The sequence below is a fragment of the Sinocyclocheilus anshuiensis genome, unplaced genomic scaffold (genome assembly GCF_001515605.1).
Source record: "Sinocyclocheilus anshuiensis isolate Anshui unplaced genomic scaffold, SAMN03320099.WGS_v1.1 scaffold2085, whole genome shotgun sequence".
NCBI lineage: Eukaryota > Metazoa > Chordata > Actinopteri > Cypriniformes > Cyprinidae > Sinocyclocheilus > Sinocyclocheilus anshuiensis.
The window spans coordinates 714,732-739,227 of record NW_015554052.1 but is presented as its reverse complement, the minus strand read 5'-3'; the positions used below and the strand labels follow the sequence as shown (position 1 = coordinate 739,227).

The 24,496-nt window shown below is 37.8% G+C and overlaps 2 protein-coding genes across 4 annotated transcripts; one reads left to right on the top strand and one right to left on the bottom strand.

The window, feature by feature from the left end:
* The first annotated feature begins 186 nt into the window (after positions 1–186).
* LOC107668482 (pyruvate kinase PKM-like) lies at positions 187–18,084 on the top strand. 3 transcript variants are annotated; one of them, XM_016460354.1, is made up of 11 exons: positions 187–281; positions 8,301–8,479; positions 8,866–8,957; positions 10,226–10,357; positions 10,583–10,769; positions 11,386–11,656; positions 11,771–11,921; positions 12,157–12,309; positions 14,187–14,353; positions 15,748–15,929; positions 17,197–18,084. In XM_016460354.1, exons 2-11 carry the CDS (start codon positions 8,320–8,322, stop codon positions 17,301–17,303), a joined length of 1,602 nt encoding a protein of 533 aa, XP_016315840.1. In that variant the 5' UTR covers positions 187–281; positions 8,301–8,319; the 3' UTR covers positions 17,304–18,084. The 3 variants fall into 3 exon arrangements, with proteins under 3 accessions (XP_016315840.1, XP_016315839.1, XP_016315841.1); XM_016460353.1 differs by lacking the exon at positions 14,187–14,353 and adding an exon at positions 13,670–13,836; XM_016460355.1 differs by lacking the exons at positions 187–281; positions 14,187–14,353 and adding exons at positions 339–426; positions 13,670–13,836.
* A 1,154-nt stretch (positions 18,085–19,238) lies between these two features.
* Positions 19,239–21,245, bottom strand: LOC107668474 (trans-1,2-dihydrobenzene-1,2-diol dehydrogenase-like). The gene is made up of 2 exons (XM_016460346.1): positions 20,986–21,245; positions 19,239–19,438 (listed from the first exon to the last, which is right to left on the bottom strand). Exons 1-2 carry the CDS (start codon positions 21,191–21,193, stop codon positions 19,401–19,403), a joined length of 246 nt encoding a protein of 81 aa, XP_016315832.1. The 5' UTR covers positions 21,194–21,245; the 3' UTR covers positions 19,239–19,400.
* Positions 21,246–24,496: the final 3,251 nt, after the last annotated feature.

Genomic DNA, 24,496 nt, shown 5'->3' with positions numbered 1-24,496 from the left:
CCTGCGTTTCATAATCCCCCATCAGGAAGCTTGGCTTTGTTTATCAAATCTTTTCTTTCATGGACGAACCGCCAAGAAACGTTTAGAGATCTTTCTCTGGAATGTTATAATCAAATACTGCTTTAAAAAAAAAAACGCTATAGTGATGTTTTTATAGTTTGACGTCATAAATATCAATCCGCGCGTGCCTTTGACGGAAGTAGTTCCCGGTCGGTTTGGCGGATCACCTTGAGCTCGCGATCGGGAGCGCATCAGTCACGGCCGACTGTCATCAAACGCAGGTGAGTACCGTTAACGTTATCTTCAGAGCGACACTTACAAAAAAAATCAACCTCATAGTTATATTTTTCATTAGCAACGTTATTGTGTACAGTTCTAGCAAAGGTTTTCGTTCGTCAGAGCAGCTGCTGTCATAAAATAGCGCAGGTTTGGGTTATTTTCACTCACCCCGCTGAGAATTTTTTACCGCTTTTGAGCTATTTGTGTATTTAATTGATCAAAAGTTCCTTTTCACTACGTTTCCACCACACTTGACGTCTTTAAGTGTAGATTTCAGTGCGGTTTTATGCTGACTAAGTTAACCGTCTCTTGACGTTCATCATCGTTTGTAATTTTAACGTTGGACAGCGGATCATCATCGTTTGTAATTTTAGCTATTTGTGTATTTAATTAATCAAAAGTTCCTTTTCACTACGTTTCCACCACACTGGACGTCTTTAAGTGTAGATTTCACTGTTTTATGCTGACTAACCGTCTCTTGACGTTCATCGTCGTTTGTAATTTTAACGTTGGACGGCGGATCAATAACCGTCATTATTTTTAAATTCATTCGAATTAGAGGCTTACGTGCGCACGTCTCGCCGGCGGAGAATGTGACGCAGAGGCGGGACGTGACCCGCAGCGCATACGCCACATTCTCCCCGAGCGTTCGACTAGACCAGAAGCACCTATGTGCATACAGAGGATGAGGATTGCGATGTTTGATCCTCAGAGCGGCGCTGAACGCATGCCTTGATATCTGCATTATCATGGAGTGCGTTGCGTTAAGTTATCACCCTTTATTAAGTGCAGTGATGAACGAATTACGGTGGCAGAGAAGTGCTAAACAAATCACAATTCTGAAAACAAAATAACAAATTACAAACGCAAATGCAAGTCTAAAAAACAAAATAACAATTCAGAAAGCACAACAACAATTCAGAAAACATAACAAGTCAGAAAACACAATGACAAATCCGAAAACAAAATAACAAGTCAGAAAACAATGACAAATCAGACAAACCGGAAAAGGTAGGTATAGTTTGAGACAGCGCCATTGGTTTGGGATTACTCACCGCTGACTGGACGAGACATCTGTCAATCAACTTATACAGGGAAGAACCAGCCGAAGAACAGCAGAGTCGTGGTAGAAAGTTCGGAGATGGTATTAAAGTAGCTCAGTTTAAATGTATTGTATGAATTGCCCTTACTCTGGAATAAAAAATACGGGGTGTCTATTTACATTTAGTTAAAAGTGGCTGTAGAACATCAGCTCCAGTGGCGCAGATGGATAAGTGTGTGTCGTTAGCTTTTTGACGCGATCGACCCGGGTTCGATCCCGCCTTTTTGCAGAACTTTTTTTTTTCTCCCTTTTCAAATCTCTTATCACATCGTAAAGGCATTTATTTTCAATAAAAATGAAGGAAATGTTGAAAATAAAGTATCGGGTAGGGTTAGGGTACCCTGCTATTTTAACATAGTGTAACTAGGTATTTGCACTTAGTGTAAATAGAATCCATTGCTAATACGATATTTGAAAAGGGAGGAAAAAAAAGTTTGGCAAAAGCCGGGTCGATCGCGTCAAAAAGCCAAGGACACACGCTTATCCATCTGCGCCACTGGAGCTGATGTTCTACAGCCACTTTTAACTAAATGTAAATAGACACCCCGTATTTTTTATTCCAGAGTAAAGGCAATTCATACAATACATTTAAACTGAGCTACTTTAATACCATCTCCGAACTTTCTACCACGACTCTGCTGTTCTTCGGCTGGTTCTTCCTGTATACGTTGATTGACAGATGTCTCGTCCAGTCAGCGGTGAGTAATCCCAAACCAATGGCGCCGTCTCAAACTATATCTACCTCTTCCGGTTTGTCTGATTTGTCGTTGTGTCTTCTGACTTGTTATTTTGTTTTCGGATTTGTTATTGTGTTTTCTGACTTGTTATAATGTTTTCTGAATTGTTGTTGTGTTTTCTGAATTGTTATTTTGTTTTTTAGACTTGCATTTGCATTTGTAATTTGTTATTTTGTTTTCAGAATTGTGATTTGTTTAGCACTTCTCGGCCACCGTAATGAATGGTACTGACTCGGAGATGCGCCCTCGCGGACTCTGGCTCTCTCGTCGTGTGGGCGGGCGCACTTCATTGATAGGTGCTAATTATGATGCTGCATCATGTTTGTGCGAGGGAGGAACTGGACAGTTTTGTGTGTTTGTCTTGCAATCACATACCTTGACACTTGTGCGTTGTCAGATTTTTAAAGTCTTGTTCTCAGTCTTCTTGATTTATGTGTCAGCTCCATTGGCCTGCGTCGTTCAGAAAGAAATAGAAAGCTTTTTACATTCCCAGGGGCATCTTTACGCAGCTCAAAATCCAGCCAGACTAAATTATGCCTGAGGTTACATCTCACAATTCTGTTTTTGATTCTGCCACAAAATAAAGGTAGTTGCAACCTTTTATCTCACAATTCTAAGATTCTCAAGAAAAAAGGCAGAATTGTGAGATATAAACTCAGAATTGTGAGGCCTACTGTCTGTAATTATGAGAAAGTTGCAATCATTTTTTCTACCCTGTCATGAAACAAGCTTACATAGTACAGTTGAAATTGTTGTGTAAATGCATTTATGCCGACCCTAAGCAGCATTAAGTAGGAGTGCTTCAATGCCATCAGTGCAAATTTGGCACAAGTCAGTTTCTGAATTTCAATTGGGGTAGTAAGCTGAGTTGCAATTTGAGTGTGAATTAAAGAAACTAGTATTAAAATGGAATGAAATAAAGCAGTATACCAAGCCAACATAATAATACATTTTATTTATTCATAAATTATATATGGTCTATTCCCAGAAATGATATAATTATCATGTTTGAAATGCCACCTACGGAAATATGCATTTATATATGTCATTACATTTTCTGTATTAAATTCATTTATGAACCAGGGTGGAAGAGGACTTCATTAAATGCTATTCAGTAAATTATTGCTCTTACTGTCATTCGAATTTCAAACATCCTGTGAATTGAGTTGAAATGGAGCACATGCATAAATTCTGATTTGTGCTCAGCCCTGCATAGCTTGAATTCATGTGTGCATTAACAGACAGCAAATTAGCTTTATTATAAACACTGTTGGCACTTTGTAGATGTTTTGACATCTGCTTGATCAAACTGTCACACTCTTTCGGGGAAGCTGTTTTCAGTTCTGCAGTGAGTGTGTGTCGATGCAATATGGGAATGTTTTCTGTAACATCCTGTTGAGTTACACCAGAATGTCAAAAGCTTCCACTAAACCAGCAGAAGAGACCAGTAAAAGAGACGCCCACAGACACAAACCGGCCTTTCATAGACCTCACCAGGGACGTCCCAGTGCACAGTTATTAGTCATTGTTCTGAATCATCGAGTAAAGAGAACAGACTCACCTCAGTCGCTCTTTGCTGCAGTAAAACACCCGTTTGGCTTCATGAACTGCAGTAGATATGAGTCCTGCAGACCTCTACGCCACTCCGAGCCTGTCGCATTTCATACTGGTACAATCCCAGCTAGTCCAGTGCTCCTTATGGCATCCCATTCCTATTTTAACCCAGCATTGTAATGTGATCTACAGTACAGTGCTGTTTACTGCCTGTAGTGGCTGGTCCACAACTAAACCAGTGTGTTTAGGGACTAATGTTGGGCTGAAGTCTTATTAGAGTCCTGCTCGTGCAGGACAGCAAGTGTGCGCTTGGCTTGCGGGTTTTATCCTCTCTGAAGAGAAGTGGATTTAGTGCTCAAACTCCTCGGCAGCACGATGCATGCTGCTTCATTCTGCCCAGCATCCGTGTCTGCAGCGCTGTGATTGGGGAGAGAAGGTCACGCACGCTGGCGCTCCTCTGCAGGGCTCTGACAGACACACAGTGACTTATTTCCCAGAGCCGAAGGGCCTACAGGTGGGTTCAGGGCCGCTGTTTCTGATGAGTAAAGGAACTAGGCTTTGTTAGACTCTTACAGTTACTAAACCAGTTATTGTAGGTATGTATTATTTGTGTCGAAGCTAATTCAGATCATTGTGATTGACTGTAAAAAAAAAAAATTAATAAATGGATAAAATCTGCTTTTTAAGTCTGACTTCACGGGCCACCGTTTCTGGGTCCAAACGCCTGTGCTGTAATACTACTGAAAAATCATCATCCTAACTAGGGCTGGGCAAAAAAATCGATTTTCCGATTAATAGTTTTTTAAAATGACGTCGATTCGATATCGATTCTCAAAAGCCGCGAATCGATCTTTTCCAGTATTTATTTCAGCTCATATCACATACACAGCAGCTGCAAGTTCTTCACGGCAACCTGTCAAAATAAAAGTTTAGTTTAACGTTCTACTGTCAGAATATATGACTATTTAGCAGTCTTAAGACTCAATGCTGCTACTGCTAATAAATATTAATAAATCTTTATTTTTAAAGGAATAATCACATCTGTTTTTTTTTTTATTTTAACAGTAAACCTCTGTTGTGCATCACTTTGTTTGCCAAAAAATAAAAGGGTTTAATTTTCATTTGATTAGGATAAATTAAATTAATGTTTTATGCCTTCATCTGATTACCAGAAAAATTAAGAACATTTTATAGGGCCCTATTATTGTTTAAAAAAGGACCCTATACAAAAAAAAGAATAGGTTTAAAATACAGGCATGTGGTTCTTAATTTCTTTTTATTAATTCACCATTTGTAAACTGATGTTTACTGTTCATTTTTTAGAAATATTAATAGCTTTTGTATTAAATCTATATTCGCTGAATGTAATCTAAAAAATCGAGAGCTTGCAAATCGAAATCGAATCGAATCGGGACATCTGAATCGATACCCAGCCCTAATCCTAACCTTTCCGTACTGAAATCTCAGATGGCCAAACAGTGATTCATCTTTTGAATAGAAAAATATTCTGTAGACTGTAGTGCAACCCGTGAGTTTTTAAAGCTTAAATCTGTGATATGAATATTAATTGAGATGTTATTCTCAATTGGAACAAGTAGAGACTTGGACCTGCAAACAGTTTTTTGTGTACGTCACGACAGAACAAACAGATTAATTTGACTTGACCGTGATGTTAGGGTGTTGCTGTATGGATTCTTCCTGTTCACTGAGCTCTGAGAACAAGGCTGGGATTTCCTAGCTGGGATTTTTGGAGATAAAGCAGGGAATGTGGTTATAAAACAGGTCTATAATAACAAGACATTCCTGACTAATATTGACCTTCAGTGTCCTTGTTAGCATCAGATGCTGTCTGTTGAGCCACATAGCATAAAACAATCAATACCAGGACTGACAACAGCCATGTTTGCCATGCTGCATGTAGCATTACCATCTCGTTAGTTACACAAACCACAGTTTGCATCATTTCCTGTAGTATCAGGAAGTGGAATAGCCCCTCCTTTCACTATGAGTGTGTGTGGCTCACTGCACGAGGGCCTGAATTTTCCACTCTGCCTGTCTTAGTCATCACATGACTACGTGAGGAAGAGTGTGTGAGTGTTTTCCCTGTGATGTGCATCTGCTCACGTACGACAGCCCACCATGGCATCAATGCAGTGGGGTTTTATTAGGTTAACGACCGCAGTAAAGTCCTCGCCAAAACCATCCTGGTGCCAAACTGTGGTCATGTGACTGGTTTCACTTTCCTGTAAGAATATTTAAAGTAGATCACTTTGATTTAGAAACCACAATTCGCAGTTCAGTCTGACATGATCATGATTTTGATGTGCGTGTGCCAACAGAGCTGTGATTGTCTGGATATCATCACATTGACTTTCCTGCGCTTCAGGCTGTGTCAGATGGATTATCTCTTTTAAATTGAGCTTTAGTAGCGTCCGCCTTAAGATACAAAATCCAGGTCAGCTCAAGCACACAAAGACCAGCTCATGGGGGTGTGTGTGTGTGTGTGTGTGTGTGAGAGAGAGAGAGAGAGAGAGAGAAAGTATGTATAGATTGTTTTCAAGGTGTCTATGAACTTTTATTTACATCAATCAAGATTTCAGGTTAAAGTGTACATGAACGTGTAATGGAAAGTGACTGTCTGTGTTATGACTAGTTAATATTTCTTTGATGCTTTTCTCAATATGCTTTTATCACCTTTTAGTTGTTTTGTAGTTCACTACAGTGAGACAAATTAAATACAAATGAAATATAATGACAAATTTTTAAAATGGCAGATATTCCCTGTTTCTCAATAAATGTGAAGCTATGCATGAACAATGATGAAAAACTTCAAAATGTTGGTTAATATAGTTATAGACATGTATTATCTAATATTACAAATAGAGATCGACCGATATATCGATTTATGTTTGATTAGTGCTGTATGACTTCACTGACCATAAAGACATGTCAGTGTACAGTCACATTCTTAGGTTGTGTGTAAGTCTGTTTGTATAAGATTCACTGATTTACTGTGTGTTTGATCTTCACTCAGCATTGCCTTGTAGCTATAGAGATGTTTCTGTAATGAATGTTCAGTTTGTCTCATCTACTGTAGGTTCAAAGAGGGTTTGATTGCCTTGATTTTAGGGATGTAACGATTCACTCAACTCACGATGTGATACGATTCACGATGCTGGTTTCACAATACCATTTTCTCACGATAAGACAAATTACAAGTGAAAAGGTGTCGTTTTATTATTTCTCAGACAAAATGCCACACATTTCTTTGTGAAATTTAAAAAAATGTTAAATAACAAAACTAAACCGAAATTTTAAAACAAATCCCAAATAAATAAATAATACAAATAAAATAAAGTCTTTTAAACAAGCTAAGGCCATCTAAAATCAGAGGCAACCACTGCATTTAATCACGATTCAAACAAAGATCAGCAGTTTTTGATTTGAATTAGATCAGTTGAAATCTGAAGCAAAAACAGAATGGTGTGATATTAGCTTTGTGAAACTATACTACATAAAACATATCTGAACGAAACCAACAGCAGACAGACTGAATTAGAACGCAGATTGACAGCAGGTGGCGCTTATGGAACCACAGCGTTTCATTGTTTACCGTTGTAAACAAAGCAGAGCTGCGCTTATGAACACTATTTTAAATGCATTATAAAGAGGCAAGATGGAAAGAAAATACTATCTAAATACCATCTAAACTTTTCTGAAGACAGTCAGTTCCCCTCAGATATACAGTTATATAAACCCCCTCTCCATTTAATTCATTTAACATCTCAACCGACTTGAAGACATTTTTATCGATTTTCAACCTGCACAGGGTGCATCGTTACATCCCTACTTGATTTTAGTCTTTTATTCACATTGAATTATTCGCAGATACCACCATGAGTATTGGCAGCAGCTGTTTACCGCTAGCTAGGTAACATTTCATTGTACAAATTTGGTTAGATGATTTTGTGATCCATTGAGTCCACATGAAATGTGACTTGATTTCAGACAGACTCTGATGTAGTACACTGGTGCAAGTGTGAGTTCAGAAAACCACTTCCACGTCAACAAACCTGAAACCCTCTGATTACCATCTGTGAGCCAAAGCCTAAACCACTAAAACGCAGCAACCGTACCTTTCTGAATGTGAAGGTCGCATTTTACACTTCCTGTCTGCTTTGATCATGGGATTGTGGTGATATTGAGAAAGACCTAAGAGAAAGTTTTATATTCGATTGTTAGTTTTCATATTTCTGAGTGCTGGAGTCTGTTGCATAACATGGAATGGAAACATTCCTTTTCGCCACACCTTTACTACACACACAGAGAGACATGTTCAGAGGAGCTGGCGTGAGGATAACTGTTTAGCTAAATTTATGTGACTAATTTCTCAGCAAAATGCGTTTGACTTTTATGGCTTCAGGCTCCCTACAGAGGTCCTGTCACGGTTTATGCTGTTGCGTTTAAATCAGGGTTAATCACTACAGTCTGTTGTGTTTACCTTAAATATGTACTGTTTTTCAATCATTTGTCTCTCTGTCCATTTATAAGATACATAAACACGCTAGACATCTGATTGGTCAGTTGATCATGTGGATGTTACTTCATTGGTCTCTCTCTCTCTGTAGGATATTACCCGTCTCTTCCATGATGCCCCACACTAAAGCTCAGGACATGGGCTCTGCCTTCATCCAGACACAGCAGCTCAACGCTGCCATGGCCGACACCTTCCTGGAGCACTTGTGTCTGCTGGACATCGACTCTGAGCCCACCATCGCTCGCAACACTGGAATCATCTGCACCATCGGTCAGCGGACACTCAAGACATGTATACACACACACACAGCTGGATCGACTCAGATTTTAAAATGAATCTTCCACAAGCTGTTACTGCCAACAGCTTTATAATACAGCAGAAATATAACACATTAGCTTCTGTAATCACAGTTCAGCAAATGCTCTGGTGGATTATATGTCATTTAGGTGTTTAATTACTCCAGGTCCTGTCTGATGAGTGCTGCTATGTTTTAGCTGAGACTGGTTTCCCAAACTCTCCCCGTTTGTCATTGTCCTTATCTTTATTGAATTGTTTTCATGTGGCAACAGACACGGGATGTTGAGAAAACGCATATTAAGTTAAAATAGTCCTACTTAGCAGTAAGTGATGGTGCATTGTGTGTCATTTGATCACAGGACCGGCCTCTCGCTCTGTGGAAACACTGAAGGAGATGATCAAGTCTGGCATGAACATTGCTCGTCTCAACTTCTCTCACGGCTCACACGAGGTACATACTTCATTATTTACACACTTTCGTGCTTGTCTTCCTCTCTTCTCTCTCTCTGATTCTCATATCTATCCAGCATTAGTTATGCAGTTGATGGATGTATGTCATTCGCTACCAGAAATGATGCTATAACTGTCCATCTGAACGTCTCTGTAGCTCACAGCTTCAGGTTTGTGGGCTGAAAGAACAGTTAAAGTATTCAGTCGGGGTCAAAGGCCACAGAGAGAGAGAGTGTGTGTAACTTAATCTACATTGAGGCTGTTATAAATAGTTTTATCAGTTCCCTCCCAGCGGAGAGCTTATCGTGTCTCTACAGTATAAAGGGTGGAGGTTTTACTGCACACTAATAGTTCATACAGGAGCCGCTGGCAATGAGCTGAGCTTCGTAATCACAGTGAACTTCATTTGCAGTTCTGCAAGTTCATGACATGAGCTGCAACTTGAAAATTCGGCTCAAATTTCTGAATCATAGACAGAACGGTGTCATGAATAGAATCCTTTCTTTGCATTTGCTCAAGCGGAAGCAATCTGATCCGGTTCTGGCCTGTTTGCAGCCTGACATGTTGGGAGCAAAAAGGTTAATTTAGGGCAAAATCATCCATTGAGCCAATCATCATTCCGAAAACTGAAGATAAGTCACCGTTCTCAATTTATGAGACATTTTGTCCCTCATGTATTAATTCGTACCTGAAAGCTGACCCTGATGTGACTCCTCTGTTCGAGGGCTATGGGTTAAACAAATTCTGCCATCTAGCACAAACATTTCACACTCTTAAACAAACAGAATGACCTTGAGTGTAGAGCTACTGAAACGAAAGTGACTAGATTGCGATTAGTACTACATCTGTATGACAGCACTAATGTCATTGATCAAAGGTACTCGTCTAACCTAGTTTGTTACAGCAGACTTCCTTTGCATGGTCAGTAGATCAGACTCTAACAGATGGACTTTGTGTCCTGTCATATCACACACTGCACGCACATAAGTGTCTACTCGCTCGTGCACGAGTGTGTGTGTTGTGCTTCGCTAGTCTAAAAACACACCTTGATCTTTGCGTGTGATTGAGCGTGTTCACAGAAGGTATAAGAATGACGTAACCTGTGCTGTCCGTTAACAATCGTACTGCCATGAGACATTTAAGTGCACTTAACATCAGCTGTTAACACGAACTTCTCCATTTATGATGTGTTTGGAGTGACTTGTCTAAATTTCTCTGGAAATTTCAGTGTTTCTTAGTTTTATTAATCTCTGATTTCTTCTCTTTTAGTATCACGGTGAAACTATTAAAAATGTACGTGAAGCTTGTGCCAGCTTTGAGCCGGGCAGCATCCAGTACAGGCCAGTGGGCGTCGCTCTGGACACCAAGGGACCAGAAATCCGAACCGGACTCATTAAAGGGGTGAGTTTACTCACTTTAGTTCAGGTGCTACAAAGACTGATCCGCTGGTGCAAGATCAGTGTATACTACTGAATTATCTGTTATTAGTGCAGAGATGAATACTGACGGATGCACAGCACTCTGGTTCTACAGAAATGTCAAAAATTCAGTCTTTGAGACCTCAAGAACATTTTCTTTGGCAGTTTGTTTTCATAGTGCAAATATGCATCTGTCTGTTTGCTCCAGAGTGGCACGGCTGAGGTTGAGCTGAAGAAGGGAAATAAGATCAAAGTGACCTTAGACGATTCTTTCATGGAGAACTGTGATGAGGAAATGCTCTGGCTGGACTACAAGAACATCACCAAGGTGGTTGAAGTGGGCAGCAAGGTCTATATTGATGATGGACTCATTTCTCTCCAGGTCCAGGAGATCGGTGAGTGACGGATTTGCCACGGTAATAAAATAAATTGATAACAGGGTTTCTGCGGGTCTTAAAAATTTACCTTTCACGTGTTAAGGCCTTAAAAAGGTCTTTAATCAGCATAACGTTATGGCATTAAATGTTGCATGCATTTCAAAAAGATGACCATCTTCCTCAGTACAAATATGTAAACATCCTTAAATCAAGATACATTTACTTCTGATGCAAAATGAAGATAAGAAGACGCAGTGTTCACAAAATAAGAACAAATATCTGTCAGTGGTGAAAAATTTGTAAATTACCTTTGAAAAGGGAATTTTTCTGATCCTATTGGCAAATATTTGCTCTTGTTTTAATCATAAACGCACTTTTGTGTCTCCTTCCATTTATTCCTTAAATTTTCTTTACTTGGTCATTAAATTTACCCTCACAAAATCTGCAGAAACCCTGTGATAAATCAGTTTGATGCTTTTACTTTTTTGCTTCTGTTGCTGAAGCACAGTATTGCATTTATAACTCATTAGTCTGTTCAAGTGAATGTGACATAACGCTGGTTGCTACTTGTGTGGACACTGTGTAATGGGTAGAATCATCTTTTTCTGCTTGATGAATAAAGTCTCTTTCTCAGGCTCGGACTATCTGGTGTGTGAAATTGAGAATGGAGGAACTCTGGGTAGTAAGAAGGGTGTCAATCTGCCGGGTGCTGCAGTCGACCTGCCCGCCGTGTCAGAGAAAGACGTCAAGGACCTGCTGTTCGGCGTGGAGATGGGAGTCGACATGATCTTTGCCTCCTTCATCCGCAAGGCATCTGATGTGCACGAAGTGCGTAAGGTGCTGGGAGAGAAGGGCAAGAACATCAAGATCATCAGCAAGCTGGAGAACCACGAGGGTGTGCGCAGGTAAGCTGATGACACCTGTTTCTCCAGCTGTACCGACCCCCAAACTCAATATGTAGTATTAGATGTGTGATTAAAAATGATTTGGATTTGAATGCATCTCCTTTTATTCACCAGGTTTGATGAGATCATGGAGGCCAGTGATGGCATCATGGTTGCCCGTGGAGACCTGGGTATTGAAATCCCCACAGAAAAGGTGTTTCTGGCCCAGAAGATGATGATTGGTCGCTGCAACAAAGCAGGAAAGCCAATCATCTGTGCCACACAGGTCAGCTATGCTGAGATACAACCCCATATTAACATGCATTCTCCAGAAAATATATCTGAACTAGAAATAAGTCCATAATATATTCTCCTGTAGTATTTTAAAAGGGTTAATCTTGCAGTTTAATTGCTCTAATGAAAGTAAAGGAGCAGTTTTCTTGAAATGGTTGTTCTTCCAGGACTAGTGCATCTGTAAAATAACTGTATCTCAAGTCCACTCAAGTCTTGTGTGTTTATAGATGTTGGAGAGCATGATCAAGAAGCCTCGCCCTACTCGTGCTGAGGGCAGCGATGTGGCCAACGCCGTTCTGGATGGTGCCGACTGCATCATGCTGAGTGGAGAGACCGCAAAGGGAGACTATCCTCTGGAGGCCGTACGCACCCAGCACATGGTGAGAGCGCCCCCTACTGACACACATTAACCCTGATAGACAACTAAACGCTTTAGTATCTGACTCGCACATTCCTCATGTTTTCACTCATAACTTACTCGTCTAAAAAAAAATACTAAAAGGAATTTCCAAAGGAATATTACGGGTTAAATACAACTTAGGATCTCAAGGATGGACAGCATCTTTTTAAAAACACAAAATAAATTGTATGTAGACATTTAAGAGCAGAAATGAGAAGCTTGTCTTTTTGTTAAAGCACTTGATTCTGTAAACTTTATATACAGTGGGGTCTGTAACTCCATTTTTCTAATTTAATAGAATTTTATCCACTGCAAATTATATCATCTGTGTAACACTGAGTGAAATAAAAAAAAATTAACATAAATAACAGAATCTGAAATGTTATTTGTACATATTAACATTTTTAATATATAAAAAGAAATTCAAATTACAACATTTTTTTTTTAATTTATTTAATCCCAAATTTTGGACCCCGTTAAATGTTTTGTTCAACCCGTAATATTTCTTCAGTGCCACAGCATCCTTCATGACTTTCATTCTCTCATACGCATGTGTTTCGCCTTCACTAGCTGGTTTTGTTTGTCTGAGTTGTGTCAGGGTCAGTTACAGACAACAGCCTTCGCTGAAGCTCACGGTCCATTTTAACAGTCTCTTAAATTGTCTGCCAGTTCTTGATGAGCCTGTTAAATCTATTCCAGTGCTCTGCGTTGTGCTCAAGGTTGGCATGTTTGAGTTAGCCAGACACTCCTGAAGTTGGAAATATTCACCAGCAGAATAAATCCCTTGGCTTTAACAAACACGTATGTTCTTGAAGCTGGTTTGTTCTTCTGAGTGAGCTCAAAGCTTTCGGAAAACCTGCATGCTTGATGTCTTGACGTGCTCAACCTTTCTTCTTCGTTCACTCCTTCATGCTTTTGCATGATATGAGTTTCTTTAACCCTGATATCATCACAAATCACTTACACTTTACTGGTCACGGTTTTATCTCTGACCATGTTTAAATAATATCCATGATTTAATGGTGGTGGGTTAGCTGTATAAATTAATATTAATTTGCATTAATGATTTACTGTGAGAGTCTGGATGTGTTTTAATATTCATTTTGTTTTTTTCTACTAACCTTTTCCCTTCAACTAACACCTGCACTAATTTCCTCCTTTTGTTTCCTCTTTCCTTGTTTTTTTTTTTCTGTCTCCACCTCTCTCTTGTACTCTCTTCTTACTCTTGATTCACACTCGATCTGTTCATCATCTCTTCTTGTCTCATGGATGTGCGTATCTTTCCTCTCTGTCTCTCTCTGCTGTGTTCCTCCTGTCGTATCACACGCCGGCTGCATCAGATCGCTCGCGAGGCAGAGGCGGCCATGTTCCACCGGCAGGTGTTTGAGGACCTGCGTCGCTGTTTGCCCCCCTCCACCGACCCCGCCGAGGCCATCGCCATTGGCGCTGTGGAGGCCTCCTTTAAAATCCTGGCCTCTGCGTTTATAGTCCTCACTGGGTCCGGCAGGTAGGCAGGCGGCATGGAAAAGATGTGGAAAACCAGATCCGTCACAGTCAGGGAGTAGGAAGAGCAGGGACAGGAGAGGACTGGAAGAGAGAGAGAAATGAGAGAGACCAAAGGCACCTGTAGTCCTAAAAATTCATCCTTTATAATTTCAAATCGCAATGCATTCCAAAATCACAAGGACTAAAAAAGATTTTAATTTAATTATTTAAATAAAAAAATAAAAAAGGACAAGACTAGCGTAAGCAATTCCGGTGCACGCGTCTCTCTGTGTTTCTCGCTGTCTGAGTGATTGACAGTATGATTGTGCATAACCCCTCCCTTCCCCCTCCCTCCCCCGGCGGTGCTGTCAGATCGCCCGCGAGGCAGAGGCAGCCATGTTCCACAGGCAGCTGTTTGAGGAGCTGCGGCGCTCCACCCTTCTGACCCGCGACCCTTTACATGCTGTAGCTGTGGGCGCCGTTGAGTCTTCCTTCAAATGCTGCGCCAGCGCCATTATTGTGCTCACCAAGACTGGCAGGTAAGAGGGGAGGGGTCTGAGGCGTGCTACAGGTAAGAAAAAGGGTCATTGAAAAGTTTGGGCTCTGCAGGATTTTGAAGCGTTTTTGTATACACTACAGTACTGTCTCTTCTGCTCACCGAAACGGCATTTATTTGATAAAAAATACAGTAAAAATGTGAAATATTATTACAATTTAAAATAACTTTTTTATGTGGATATCTGTTAAACTGTAATTTATTTCTGTGATCAAAGCTGTATTTTCAGCATCATTACTCCAGTCTTCAGTGTCACATGATCTTCAGAAATCATTCTAATATGCTGATTTGCTGCTCAAGAAACATTTCTGATTATTATCAATGTTGAAAGCAGTTGTGCTGCCCAGTATTTTTGTGGAAACCGTGATACATTTTATTTTTCAGGATTCACAGATTAGTAGAAAGTTCAGAAGAACAGCATTTATTTGAAATAGAAATCTTTTGTAACAATTTAAATGTCTTTACTGGCACTTTTGATCAATTTAATGAGTCCTTGCTAAACAAGTAAATACATTGTCATGTATGTGTATTTTTGGATTTGTTTTTTTTCCCGCTCTTGAGTGGTTATTAACATCGTGCATAGTTGTCCACTTCCAGGGGAAGTTGTGGCCTAATGTTTAGAGAGTCGGACTCATAACCCAAAGGTTGTGGGTTCGAGTCTCGTAACGGCAGGGATTGTAGGTGGGGGGAGTGAATGTACAGCGCTCTCTCCCACCTTCAATACCACGACTGAGGTGCCCTTGAGCAAGGCACCGAACCCCCAACTGCTCCCCGGGTGCTGCAGCATAAATGGCTGCCCACTGCTCCGGGTGTGTGTTCACGGTGTGTGTGTGTTCACTGCTGTGTGTGTGCACTTTGGATGGGTAAATGCAGAGCACTAATTCCGAGTATGGGTCACCATACTTGGCCACATGTCACGTCACTCACTCACTCACTGTTTCAGTGAAAAAGCAATATGGTTAATTTCTGTATGTTGGCTAAGAGCAGCATGATGATGCAGAATAATTTAAATTAATATTCTCAGTTATAATTCAATCATTATTACCTGACCCTTTTTTCCATGAATGGCTATGAGTGTGTGTGTGTGTGTGTGTGTGTGTGTGTGTGTTTGGACAGTGCAGAACAGAATCAAGTAAGGTATTAGCTTTAGGCTTCTGTCAGTAATTTAATTTAGTCACATGATTGTCTCTAGGTCAGCACTTTATGTGTTAGTGTGGGTGGGTTTGCGGTGTAGGTAAATTCTGGTTTCCTTGACCATCTTATCTATGAGTTCTGAGTTTTACAGAATAAAAAATGTCTCCTGGAACTCCTCAGAGGGTGTTAGAACATTCTGCATCACAACTTAGCAGCTTCTAATGCTATTGTCTGATTGTCCAGGTCTGCTCATCTGATCTCCCGGTACCGCCCACGTGCCCCAATCATCGCTGTGACCCGTAACGAGCAGACGGCCCGACAGGCTCATCTGTACCGTGGCATCTTCCCTGTGATCTACAACAATCCTGCCAACGATGTTTGGGCCGAGGATGTGGACCTGAGGGTCAATTTTGCCATGGAAGTCGGTAAGACACAGAGGCGGAAGACTGGAGCACACTCATTTTGAAACATTATTTATCATACATTTGCCAAATTGTTAGAGTGAGAAACTGGACATCGCACAGCCTCACGTTCTAAAATCGGCTCAAAATGTCAAACATGTTTGATATATTCCAAATGAATGGAATCATAGTCTGAAGCTAAAATATCAGAGTCTGTACCCATCATACACAACACAATTTTCTATGAAATCCATCAGCTCCAACTGCCCAAAATCTGCAGAGAGTCTCTTTGACTTTCAGCAACTAAATTAAGGGTAAAGATCTGTGCAAAAGTTGCGTAGTGAATTCCAGCCTTCAAGCTGTCCGCAGTATTGTCAGTATCCAGGATTTCTTGATCACCAAGAGACTTTAGACCAAGAGACCATTTCTTTAATGTCTGAGCAAACTGAAAACTCTGCTCATGTGCATTTTTTTTTTTAAGTCTACAATAAACGGGTATATTTATAAAAGATCTTATAAAAATGTTGGTAACACCTTAAAGTAAGGTTCTATTTGTTGACATTGGTTAACTACATTAACATTAACTCACAATGAAAAATAATTCTAAAGCTTTTATTAATCTTAATGCTCATTTCTACATATCCTAATACATTATTAAAATCATAAGTTAATGTCAGTATTTAATGCACAGAACATGAATAATGAACTGTTGTGGTTTTTATCAACTCAAGTTTTACAAAGATAATAAATACTATAAGAAATGCATTGCTCAATGTTAGTAATTATTAATGCTTTTGTAGTGTTTCCAAAATTTCCAGCTGATTACATGTAAATAAGCAAAGTAAACATTCATCAAGAGGCTTTTTAATACATTAAAAACTATCAAAGTAGCTTTGATGCACAGACTATGAAAAATAGCCTGTTAATATTAAACTATAAAACTTTTATCCTAACACCATTAAACTGAAATTTTTGCATGTTAAAGTCAGCAGGTATTTGACATTTCAGTATAGATTTCCATACTGTTCACACTCAAGTCATAATTTAAGGTTAAATGTTGTGCTTTTTCTTTTCACAAGGACCAGTGAGCGTAGCTACAACCAGTTACATTTTACACTGCAGGCTGTTTTAAGTGCAAATGACACAATAATACCACAACTTAGTACTAATGCACACTAAACTGAAAATAATAATGTAAATGGATAAACATGCATAAACACGGGCTGTCAGTGTGAATGCATGAGCACACCTGTGATCGGGGTTCTTCATATCAAACCCTCTTGTCTCTCAGGTAAGGCTCGTGGGTTCGTCAAGCCCGGTGATGTGGTGATCGTCCTGACCGGCTGGCGTCCAGGATCCGGTTACACCAACACCATGCGTGTCGTCCCAGTGCAGTAAGCTGGACAGGACCGTATCGCATCCCACCCGACTCCAGCAGGCTTTCAGACCATCTTCATCATCACGAGCCTGGCTCCTCCCACAGGCCTGTGGACCATCATCACATAGACGTTTTGTTCTCACTACTTTCATTTCCATTTCAGTCTCGAGCATAATCTCACACTCATGTAAGCAGCAGAGCTGTCTGTGTGCTCGTCTGTCTGCATGCCTGGTGAAGCACAGACGGGTCGTGAGCGCCGAGCGAACACCTTTGCCCTTGAACAAACAGCAGCTTCCTGAAACAAGCATGTGGCAAAGGGCTAAGGCGTACTGTAACTAGTTTTATTTGTATTGCTAGTCTGTCCGTGTGCTTTATTTGCACTGTTTCTTTGTTCACACTCCTAATGATGTTACATTCTGTGTTGCACTTGTCCATGAGACCATTTGATTTGGGGCGAGGCGACCAATGTGCTATATATTTGTTGAAATGTTAACGTTGGGATGTCCACGTCCGGCTCATTTCATTGTGTTTTAGTGGAGTAAGAGAACGGCAGAGTTTCTGAGAGATGAATATCGATTGAGCAGCCTCGGTCACATTCCCAGCATCCACCTCTCCTGTTCATCCCCTCACGACGCACTCGTCTGTCTCTGCTGCTCCTGAATGTGTGTGAGAGTGAGTGTGTGTTCAGATCTACCTGCTTTGTGTCGCTAGGGTGCAAGATGTACTTATAACTGTAAGAGTAAACTATACTATCATTGTTGTATTATTCAAGACTGAATTAATAAAGCAGATGAGCACCTGGACAGACTCCTGTGGTTTTATTGATGTCAGTGCCACTTTTGTTATATATATATATATATATATATATATATATATAACTTTATTTATTTATTTTGATGTTCCAATTTCATTTACTGATTATACGGTTTATATCTTTATTTACAGAGCACATTTAAAAACAATAGTTGAAGCAAAGTGCTTTATAATAAACATTCAGTCTCAACATAATATACCCTTTTATAACTACCAAAAGTGTAAAATATTAAAAATGTATTCAAAAGCTAAAGAACGAAAATGTTTTCAAAGATTTAAAGGCATCAGGTGTGAGTTTTGTGTTTTATGCAAAATATTTAAAACCCTGGTTTTGTATAGTTATTGTAAGTCATGTTGGCCGTGTTTTACATTAATAAAAAATAAATAAAAACAGCACGACATGATCATCTGACATGAAATTGAAGCTTATTACAAAAATTCAGATTTTATTCTCTTTACACAATCAACAGCTGATACAATTATTAAATTACTATTTTTGTATAAAAATTGTTTATTAAAACCCAGTATAAAATTTCAAGTTTTAAATTATTAAAATATATTTTGTGAGCTAATGTTCAGCTATACTATTGTTCAGATATCTCTAAAAATGCTATAGTGCCACTTCCATAACATGATGCATGAAATCAGACTTGACATTATTTGCATTCATGCACTTGTATAGTGTGTTTCAGGCCTAAAGCTGATAGTCTAATCACTTACAATAAAAGTGCAGTTTCTCCTGTTTTTCAGTAAGTGGGTTTATACAGCAGATGAGGTCTGGATAAAGTAGCAGCTCTGCTTTCCCGATGAATGCTTCCTTTGTGTTCCTGCTCAAGGTCACTTACATAAGAGCATCTGTATAACAAATGAGCCTTATCAGATGAGAACTGGAGCCAGAGCTGTTAAGTTCATTAATGCAGGCGTCAGCAAAGCATCAGGTGACAAGTGGACTCGACACAGTTCAAAAATCATTATATAAAATTAACATATTTTTTATGTTGCATTAATGTCACCACAAACTGCAACAATATTATAAAATATATTAAGTTCAACAATATGCAAAATTAATGTCAGGCTGAATTAGAAAATGGAGCACTTATGTGATTTAGTCTTTGTAGTATCTAAAACAGAAGGTGGTTTATTATGGAGAAATCTCACTGAATTTTCTAATACCGTATGCAGATGAGATGAGTGAAAACAGAAAGACACACATGATGTCAACAGACCTGCTCCACATGACACAGCAGAGATGAGCTGAAGGTCAAGCCGGTCATTTCACAAACGTGCCATCTTGTGGTTAATGCTTAAATAACACAGCCCTGAAAAACCTCCAGCAAAATATCTGCTGATTTGCAAAATAAAAAAAAAAGGCTTAGTATTTCTGGAAGCTTGTTTTTGCCATGGGATAAAAAAAATGAAGATAATTAAAAAAAAAAAATTTAGCTCACAATTTGGGCTTTTTTTCAGAATTGCAAGACAAACTCAGAATTACAAGATATAAAGTTAAAATTGCGAGATATAAAAGTCAAAATGGTGAGATATAAATTTGCAACTGAGATAAAAACAAGTAATAATTGTGAGATAAAAAGTAGCAATTATTTTGTTTTGTTTTTTTTTCCATAGTGAAAAAAAACAGAACTGTAAGATGTAAACTCAAAAAAATTGCACAAAGAAATCAGAAGTTATATATACTTATTTATATTTATATATGATTTTATATCTCACAATTCTTGACTATTTTATTTTATTTTTGACTAATTTATACAAATTGCAAGAAAAAAGTCTTAATTGTGAGATAAATAGTAGCAATTATTTCGTTTTTTTAATTTTTATTCTATGGTGAAAAAAAAAAAACAACTGCAAGATGTAAACTCAGAATTCAGAGGGAAAAAAGTCAGAATTGCGAAATATAAACACAAAAAATTGCACAAAAAAATCTGAATTTATATATGAGTTTATATCTCACAATTCTTTACTATTTTTATACAAATTGCAAGAAAAAAGTCTGAATTGTGAGATAAAAAGGTAGCAATTGTTTTATTTTTTATTCCATGGTAAAAAACAAAAAACAAAACAAAAACTGAACTGCGAGATGTAAACTCAAAATTCAGAGGAAAAAAAGTCAGAATTGCAAAATATAAACTCAAAAAAATCTGAATTTATATATATATTTATTTGCATTTATATATGAGTTTATATCTCACAATCCTTGGCTATTTTTTATAAAAATTGCAAGAAAAAAAATCTGAATTGTGAGATAAAAAGCCACAATTCCACAATTTTTTATTTTAATTTTTTTTATCATGTGGCCAAAGCTTCTATAAATATTACTTAATTTGATGATGCTGAATTCAAAAATATCTATAAAAAAAATATTTCAAATGTGCATGTATCAGCTTTAATGCACAAATCAAAATAATAAAAGCAGTCAAGTGTCAAAAGTTTTGGTTTTAATGACAAAAAGAAATATTCAATAAAAAAAATGTAAATCTGCAAAAGACGTAGAAAAAGAGGAAATCAGGCATAAAGGCATAAAATAATGTCATGCATGTGAAACTGGCTGAGAACTGAACAAACAAATGTAATCTGGCTAAAGTCAGGAATCATGTTTGTGGTGTTTTTCTGCTGATTAAAGGAGAATGCAAGACTTCTGCAGCGTGCAAATGGTCGTAAAAGCCAAAATGTATGCAAATGTAATGCATCATATTTTGTGAGAAATTGTTGAGAAATTGTTGATTTTTGGTAATTGGTGAGAAACAAGTGCTGGATTTCACTCAGCAGACATGATGCAGGGTGATGCAATCTGTCCAGTCACGACCTGGCTCTCATTACTCCAGAAAACAGTGTTTTTCAGACTCGAATGCTGAAACGTGTGTGCTGATTCTGTACCGTGGAGTAAGCAGCGGTGGACCTCCTCGGCCTCGTAACACATGCCGGTGCTGTGGATGAAGTTGAGCGGCAGAGACGGTTCTGGCACCGGATACTGAGTCTCCACACCGTTCCCCATCAGAGACGTCGGGCACCACATATGAGCCGGAACCTGATGAGCAAAAACACCCCAAACATCCCCCAGCGGCTTTTTCTGAGAGTGCAACATGTGCCTTTAAAACAGGCTTAAAACTCCCGTAGTTTGACTGATAAAGCACAGCGCTCGCAACACAAAGGTAATGGGTTTGATTCCCAGGGAGCCCTGAATGCTTTATTTGTTTCTGTGCTTATTGCTTTAAATCACACTGATGATGAATAAGACAAGCTCCAAACATTGGGAGATATATATCTTTAAGTTAAAATATTAAAATTAAATAAATCTGCTTATTAAAATTAGCGTTTCTCTTCAGTCATTGCATTCTTTTATTATTTTTTCCCCATCCATTTCCCTGATTTTTGTTTTTACTTTAAATGCTTTAAATGTTATTATTCTGACGTGCGAGCGACACTGAGATGCATTTTATGTGTCTATACAAATAAATATAAAAAAAGCATTATTATTCCATTTTTCTGATGCATCAGAAACAGTCAATCAATCTAAATGGCTAATTTACTAATGCACTTAAAGACATCATTTTTTCAAGTTAGTTTTTAAAATTACATATTATTAAATAAGAAATAGTAACATTACATTTTTTTCATTTTTAGTCACTGCAATAAATTATTAATTTCCTTGTCAAATTCTTTATTTCATTTTTAATAATTTTCAAATGTTGTAAACACTTTAAATGTTAAATTCTAACCTGTGAAGCACACTAAAATGTATTTTATCTATGAAATTTAAAAAAATTATTATATTTTTCTGATGCGGGCCTGCATGAGATACAAAGTCAATCAATCAATATGGCTAATTTACTGATGCATTTAAAGACATCTTTTTTTTTTTAAAGTTAGTTATTAAATTAATATTTTAATTTATATTAAATAAAAAAAAGATATAATTTTTTCACACACACACACACACACACACACACACACACACACACACACACACACACACACACACATATATATATATATAATTAATCACATTTATATATTTATATATAAATATATATTTTTTTATGTTTTAAATGTTGTTATTCTGACCAGTGAAGTACATTAGGGCACATTTTATGCATGAAAGGTGTGATTCAAATTTTTAAAAAAATCCATTATTATTATTATTATTAAAAAGTGTCCTGCAGGCCTGCATCAGATCCAGTCAAAGCCACGTTGAATAAAAGCGTCTGCCAAATGAACGAATGTAAAAGTGAATAATCTGAATGACCATCACGAGTTGTTTGGGTGTATGTGATTTACTTTCAACAGCATGGTAATAATTTCACTTTAATAGCTGTATTAGTCAGCAGTTACAGTAATATATGATTAAATATTTACATTACATGAGAGCTGAGAATTCAAACAGAGCAGAGCAGCTGGAATGGAAGGGTCTTCACTGCAGTTGTTAGTGTTTTAACCCTGTTTAATAAACACAGCAGACGCAGACGCAGACGCAACACACTGACATCAGAGAGATTCATCAGACCCTGATGGTGCCTTTCGTCCCGACGATTACAGCTTCGTTTGGAAGCTCGGCGGTGATTGTGCAGGTACAGACGGAACAGAACTTCAGCGTGACGACCGTCGCTTCATCAACACCTGCGAATAATCCCAAAACTGGGAAATAAAGACGATTTCATTTCTGATTTGAAAAAAATGTGACTGTGATTATATACAGTACATACTAAATTGTCATTTATTCCTGTGATCAAAGCTGTATTTTCAGCATCAGTCTTCAGTGTCACATGATCTTCAGAAATCAGTATAATATGCTGGTTTGCTGCTCAAGAAACATTTCTGATTATTATTAATGTTGAAAACAGCACAATATTTCTGTGGAAACTGTGTTACATTTTATTTTTCAGGATTCTCAGATTAACAGAAAGTTCAAAAGAGCAGCATTTATTTGAAATAGAAATCTTTAGTAACATTATAAATGTCTTTACTGTCACTTTTGATCAATTCAATGCAGCCTTGATGAATAAAAGTCTATTTTAATATGGTAAAAAAATCTATTTTAAAAATCTATTTTAATATTGTTTATTATTTATGTTTATTAAGCATTGGCCGCTCTCCTCTAGATATCAGTATCTCCGTCAGTTATTAAAAATTCATATTGGTTAAACAATAGTTAAACAGTTGTCAATTTCACATGAATGATTGTTTCAACACAATATCCTTTATTTCTGCATTTATGTTGTTTTGTGTCAGTCTAAAAAGCCTTTAAAACAGTAAATATAGTTAGTGATTTAAATTTAGTCTGATCAGATCTGTGTTTGAAATCTTTTGTAACATTATACACTCCCGATTTTTCAAAAGAAATGAATACTTTTATTCAGCAAGGTTAAGTTAAATTGATAAAAAGTGACAGTAAAGACATTTATAATGTTACAAAAGATATCTATTCGGAATAAAGTCATGCACGACCTCCATGAGCAAGACGTGTGGCGATCAGTTCCTGGACCTCCTTCAGGTTCACGGCCAGTGGTTTCTCTTCTTTGGTAGCACGCTCACCCGGGAAAAAGGTCAGTTGCAACTTTTTATCACAAAATGAACTGCAAGAAGAGAACTCCAAGAAAACAAGACAAAGTTCTGAGATACAAAGTTGCAACGACCTTTTTTATTTTTGCATTCCTTGGAGTAAAACAGGCTTCCATCATCTTCTTACAGGAGTCCATAATAAAACAAAAAAGATCAATCTCCAATAGGACTATTATGATTATCAACAGGATAAAATATTTAATTTAAAAGAAAAGAAAATTTAAAGAAAAAAGAAAATAACAACTGATGAAGCTCTGGAAAAAGATATCAAGATATCTAATAGAATCAAATAAAAAATAATAATTACAAAAATTGTTGGAATTAATATGGAAGCTTAAAAAATATTAATTGTGACTTTTTGGACAATTCAAACTTTTATTTGGAATTTGCAAGTTTATATCTCACAATTCTGACTGTTCCTCCCTCAGAATTGCAAGGAAAAAAGTCAGAATTTTGAAATATAAACTCACTTTTTTTCTCGCAATTCCAAGTTTAGCCTACATTTGGCAATTCTTTGTTTATATATCTCACAATTCTATTATTTTTTCTCAGAATTCTCAGTTTGTGTCTCAGATTTAGTTTTTTTCCCCCGCCATGGAATATAAAAAAAAAAAAAAAGTAATTGTGATTTTTTTTTCATTATTTCACAATTCGGACTTTCTCTCACAATTGCAAGAAAAAAGTCAGAATTGTGAGACAAAGAGTCGCAATTACCTTTTTGATTAATTTCAGTTGGCTTCCATCAATTGTAGTTAATCACGCAGGTTCTTAGAGAATTCTTATTTGATCTCATTAGTGATGGAATTATTACGATGGAAACTCCAGCAGG

Bases quoted from the DNA above. Each gene is read 5' to 3' on its own strand.
- LOC107668482 (XM_016460354.1), top strand. From the start codon at position 8,320: ATGATGCCCCACACTAAAGCTCAGGACATGGGCTCTGCCTTCATCCAG. The intron at 10,358-10,582 runs GTGAGTTTACTC...TGTTTGCTCCAG, and splicing joins GAACCGGACTCATTAAAGGG to AGTGGCACGGCTGAGGTTGA. The intron at 10,770-11,385 runs GTGAGTGACGGA...TCTCTTTCTCAG, and splicing joins TCTCCAGGTCCAGGAGATCG to GCTCGGACTATCTGGTGTGT.
- LOC107668474 (XM_016460346.1), bottom strand. From the start codon at position 21,193: ATGTTGCACTCTCAGAAAAAGCCGCTGGGGGATGTTTGGGGTGTTTTT. The intron at 19,439-20,985 runs GTACAGAATCAG...GCAAATCAGCAG, and splicing joins CCACCGCTGCTTACTCCACG to ATATTTTGCTGGAGGTTTTT.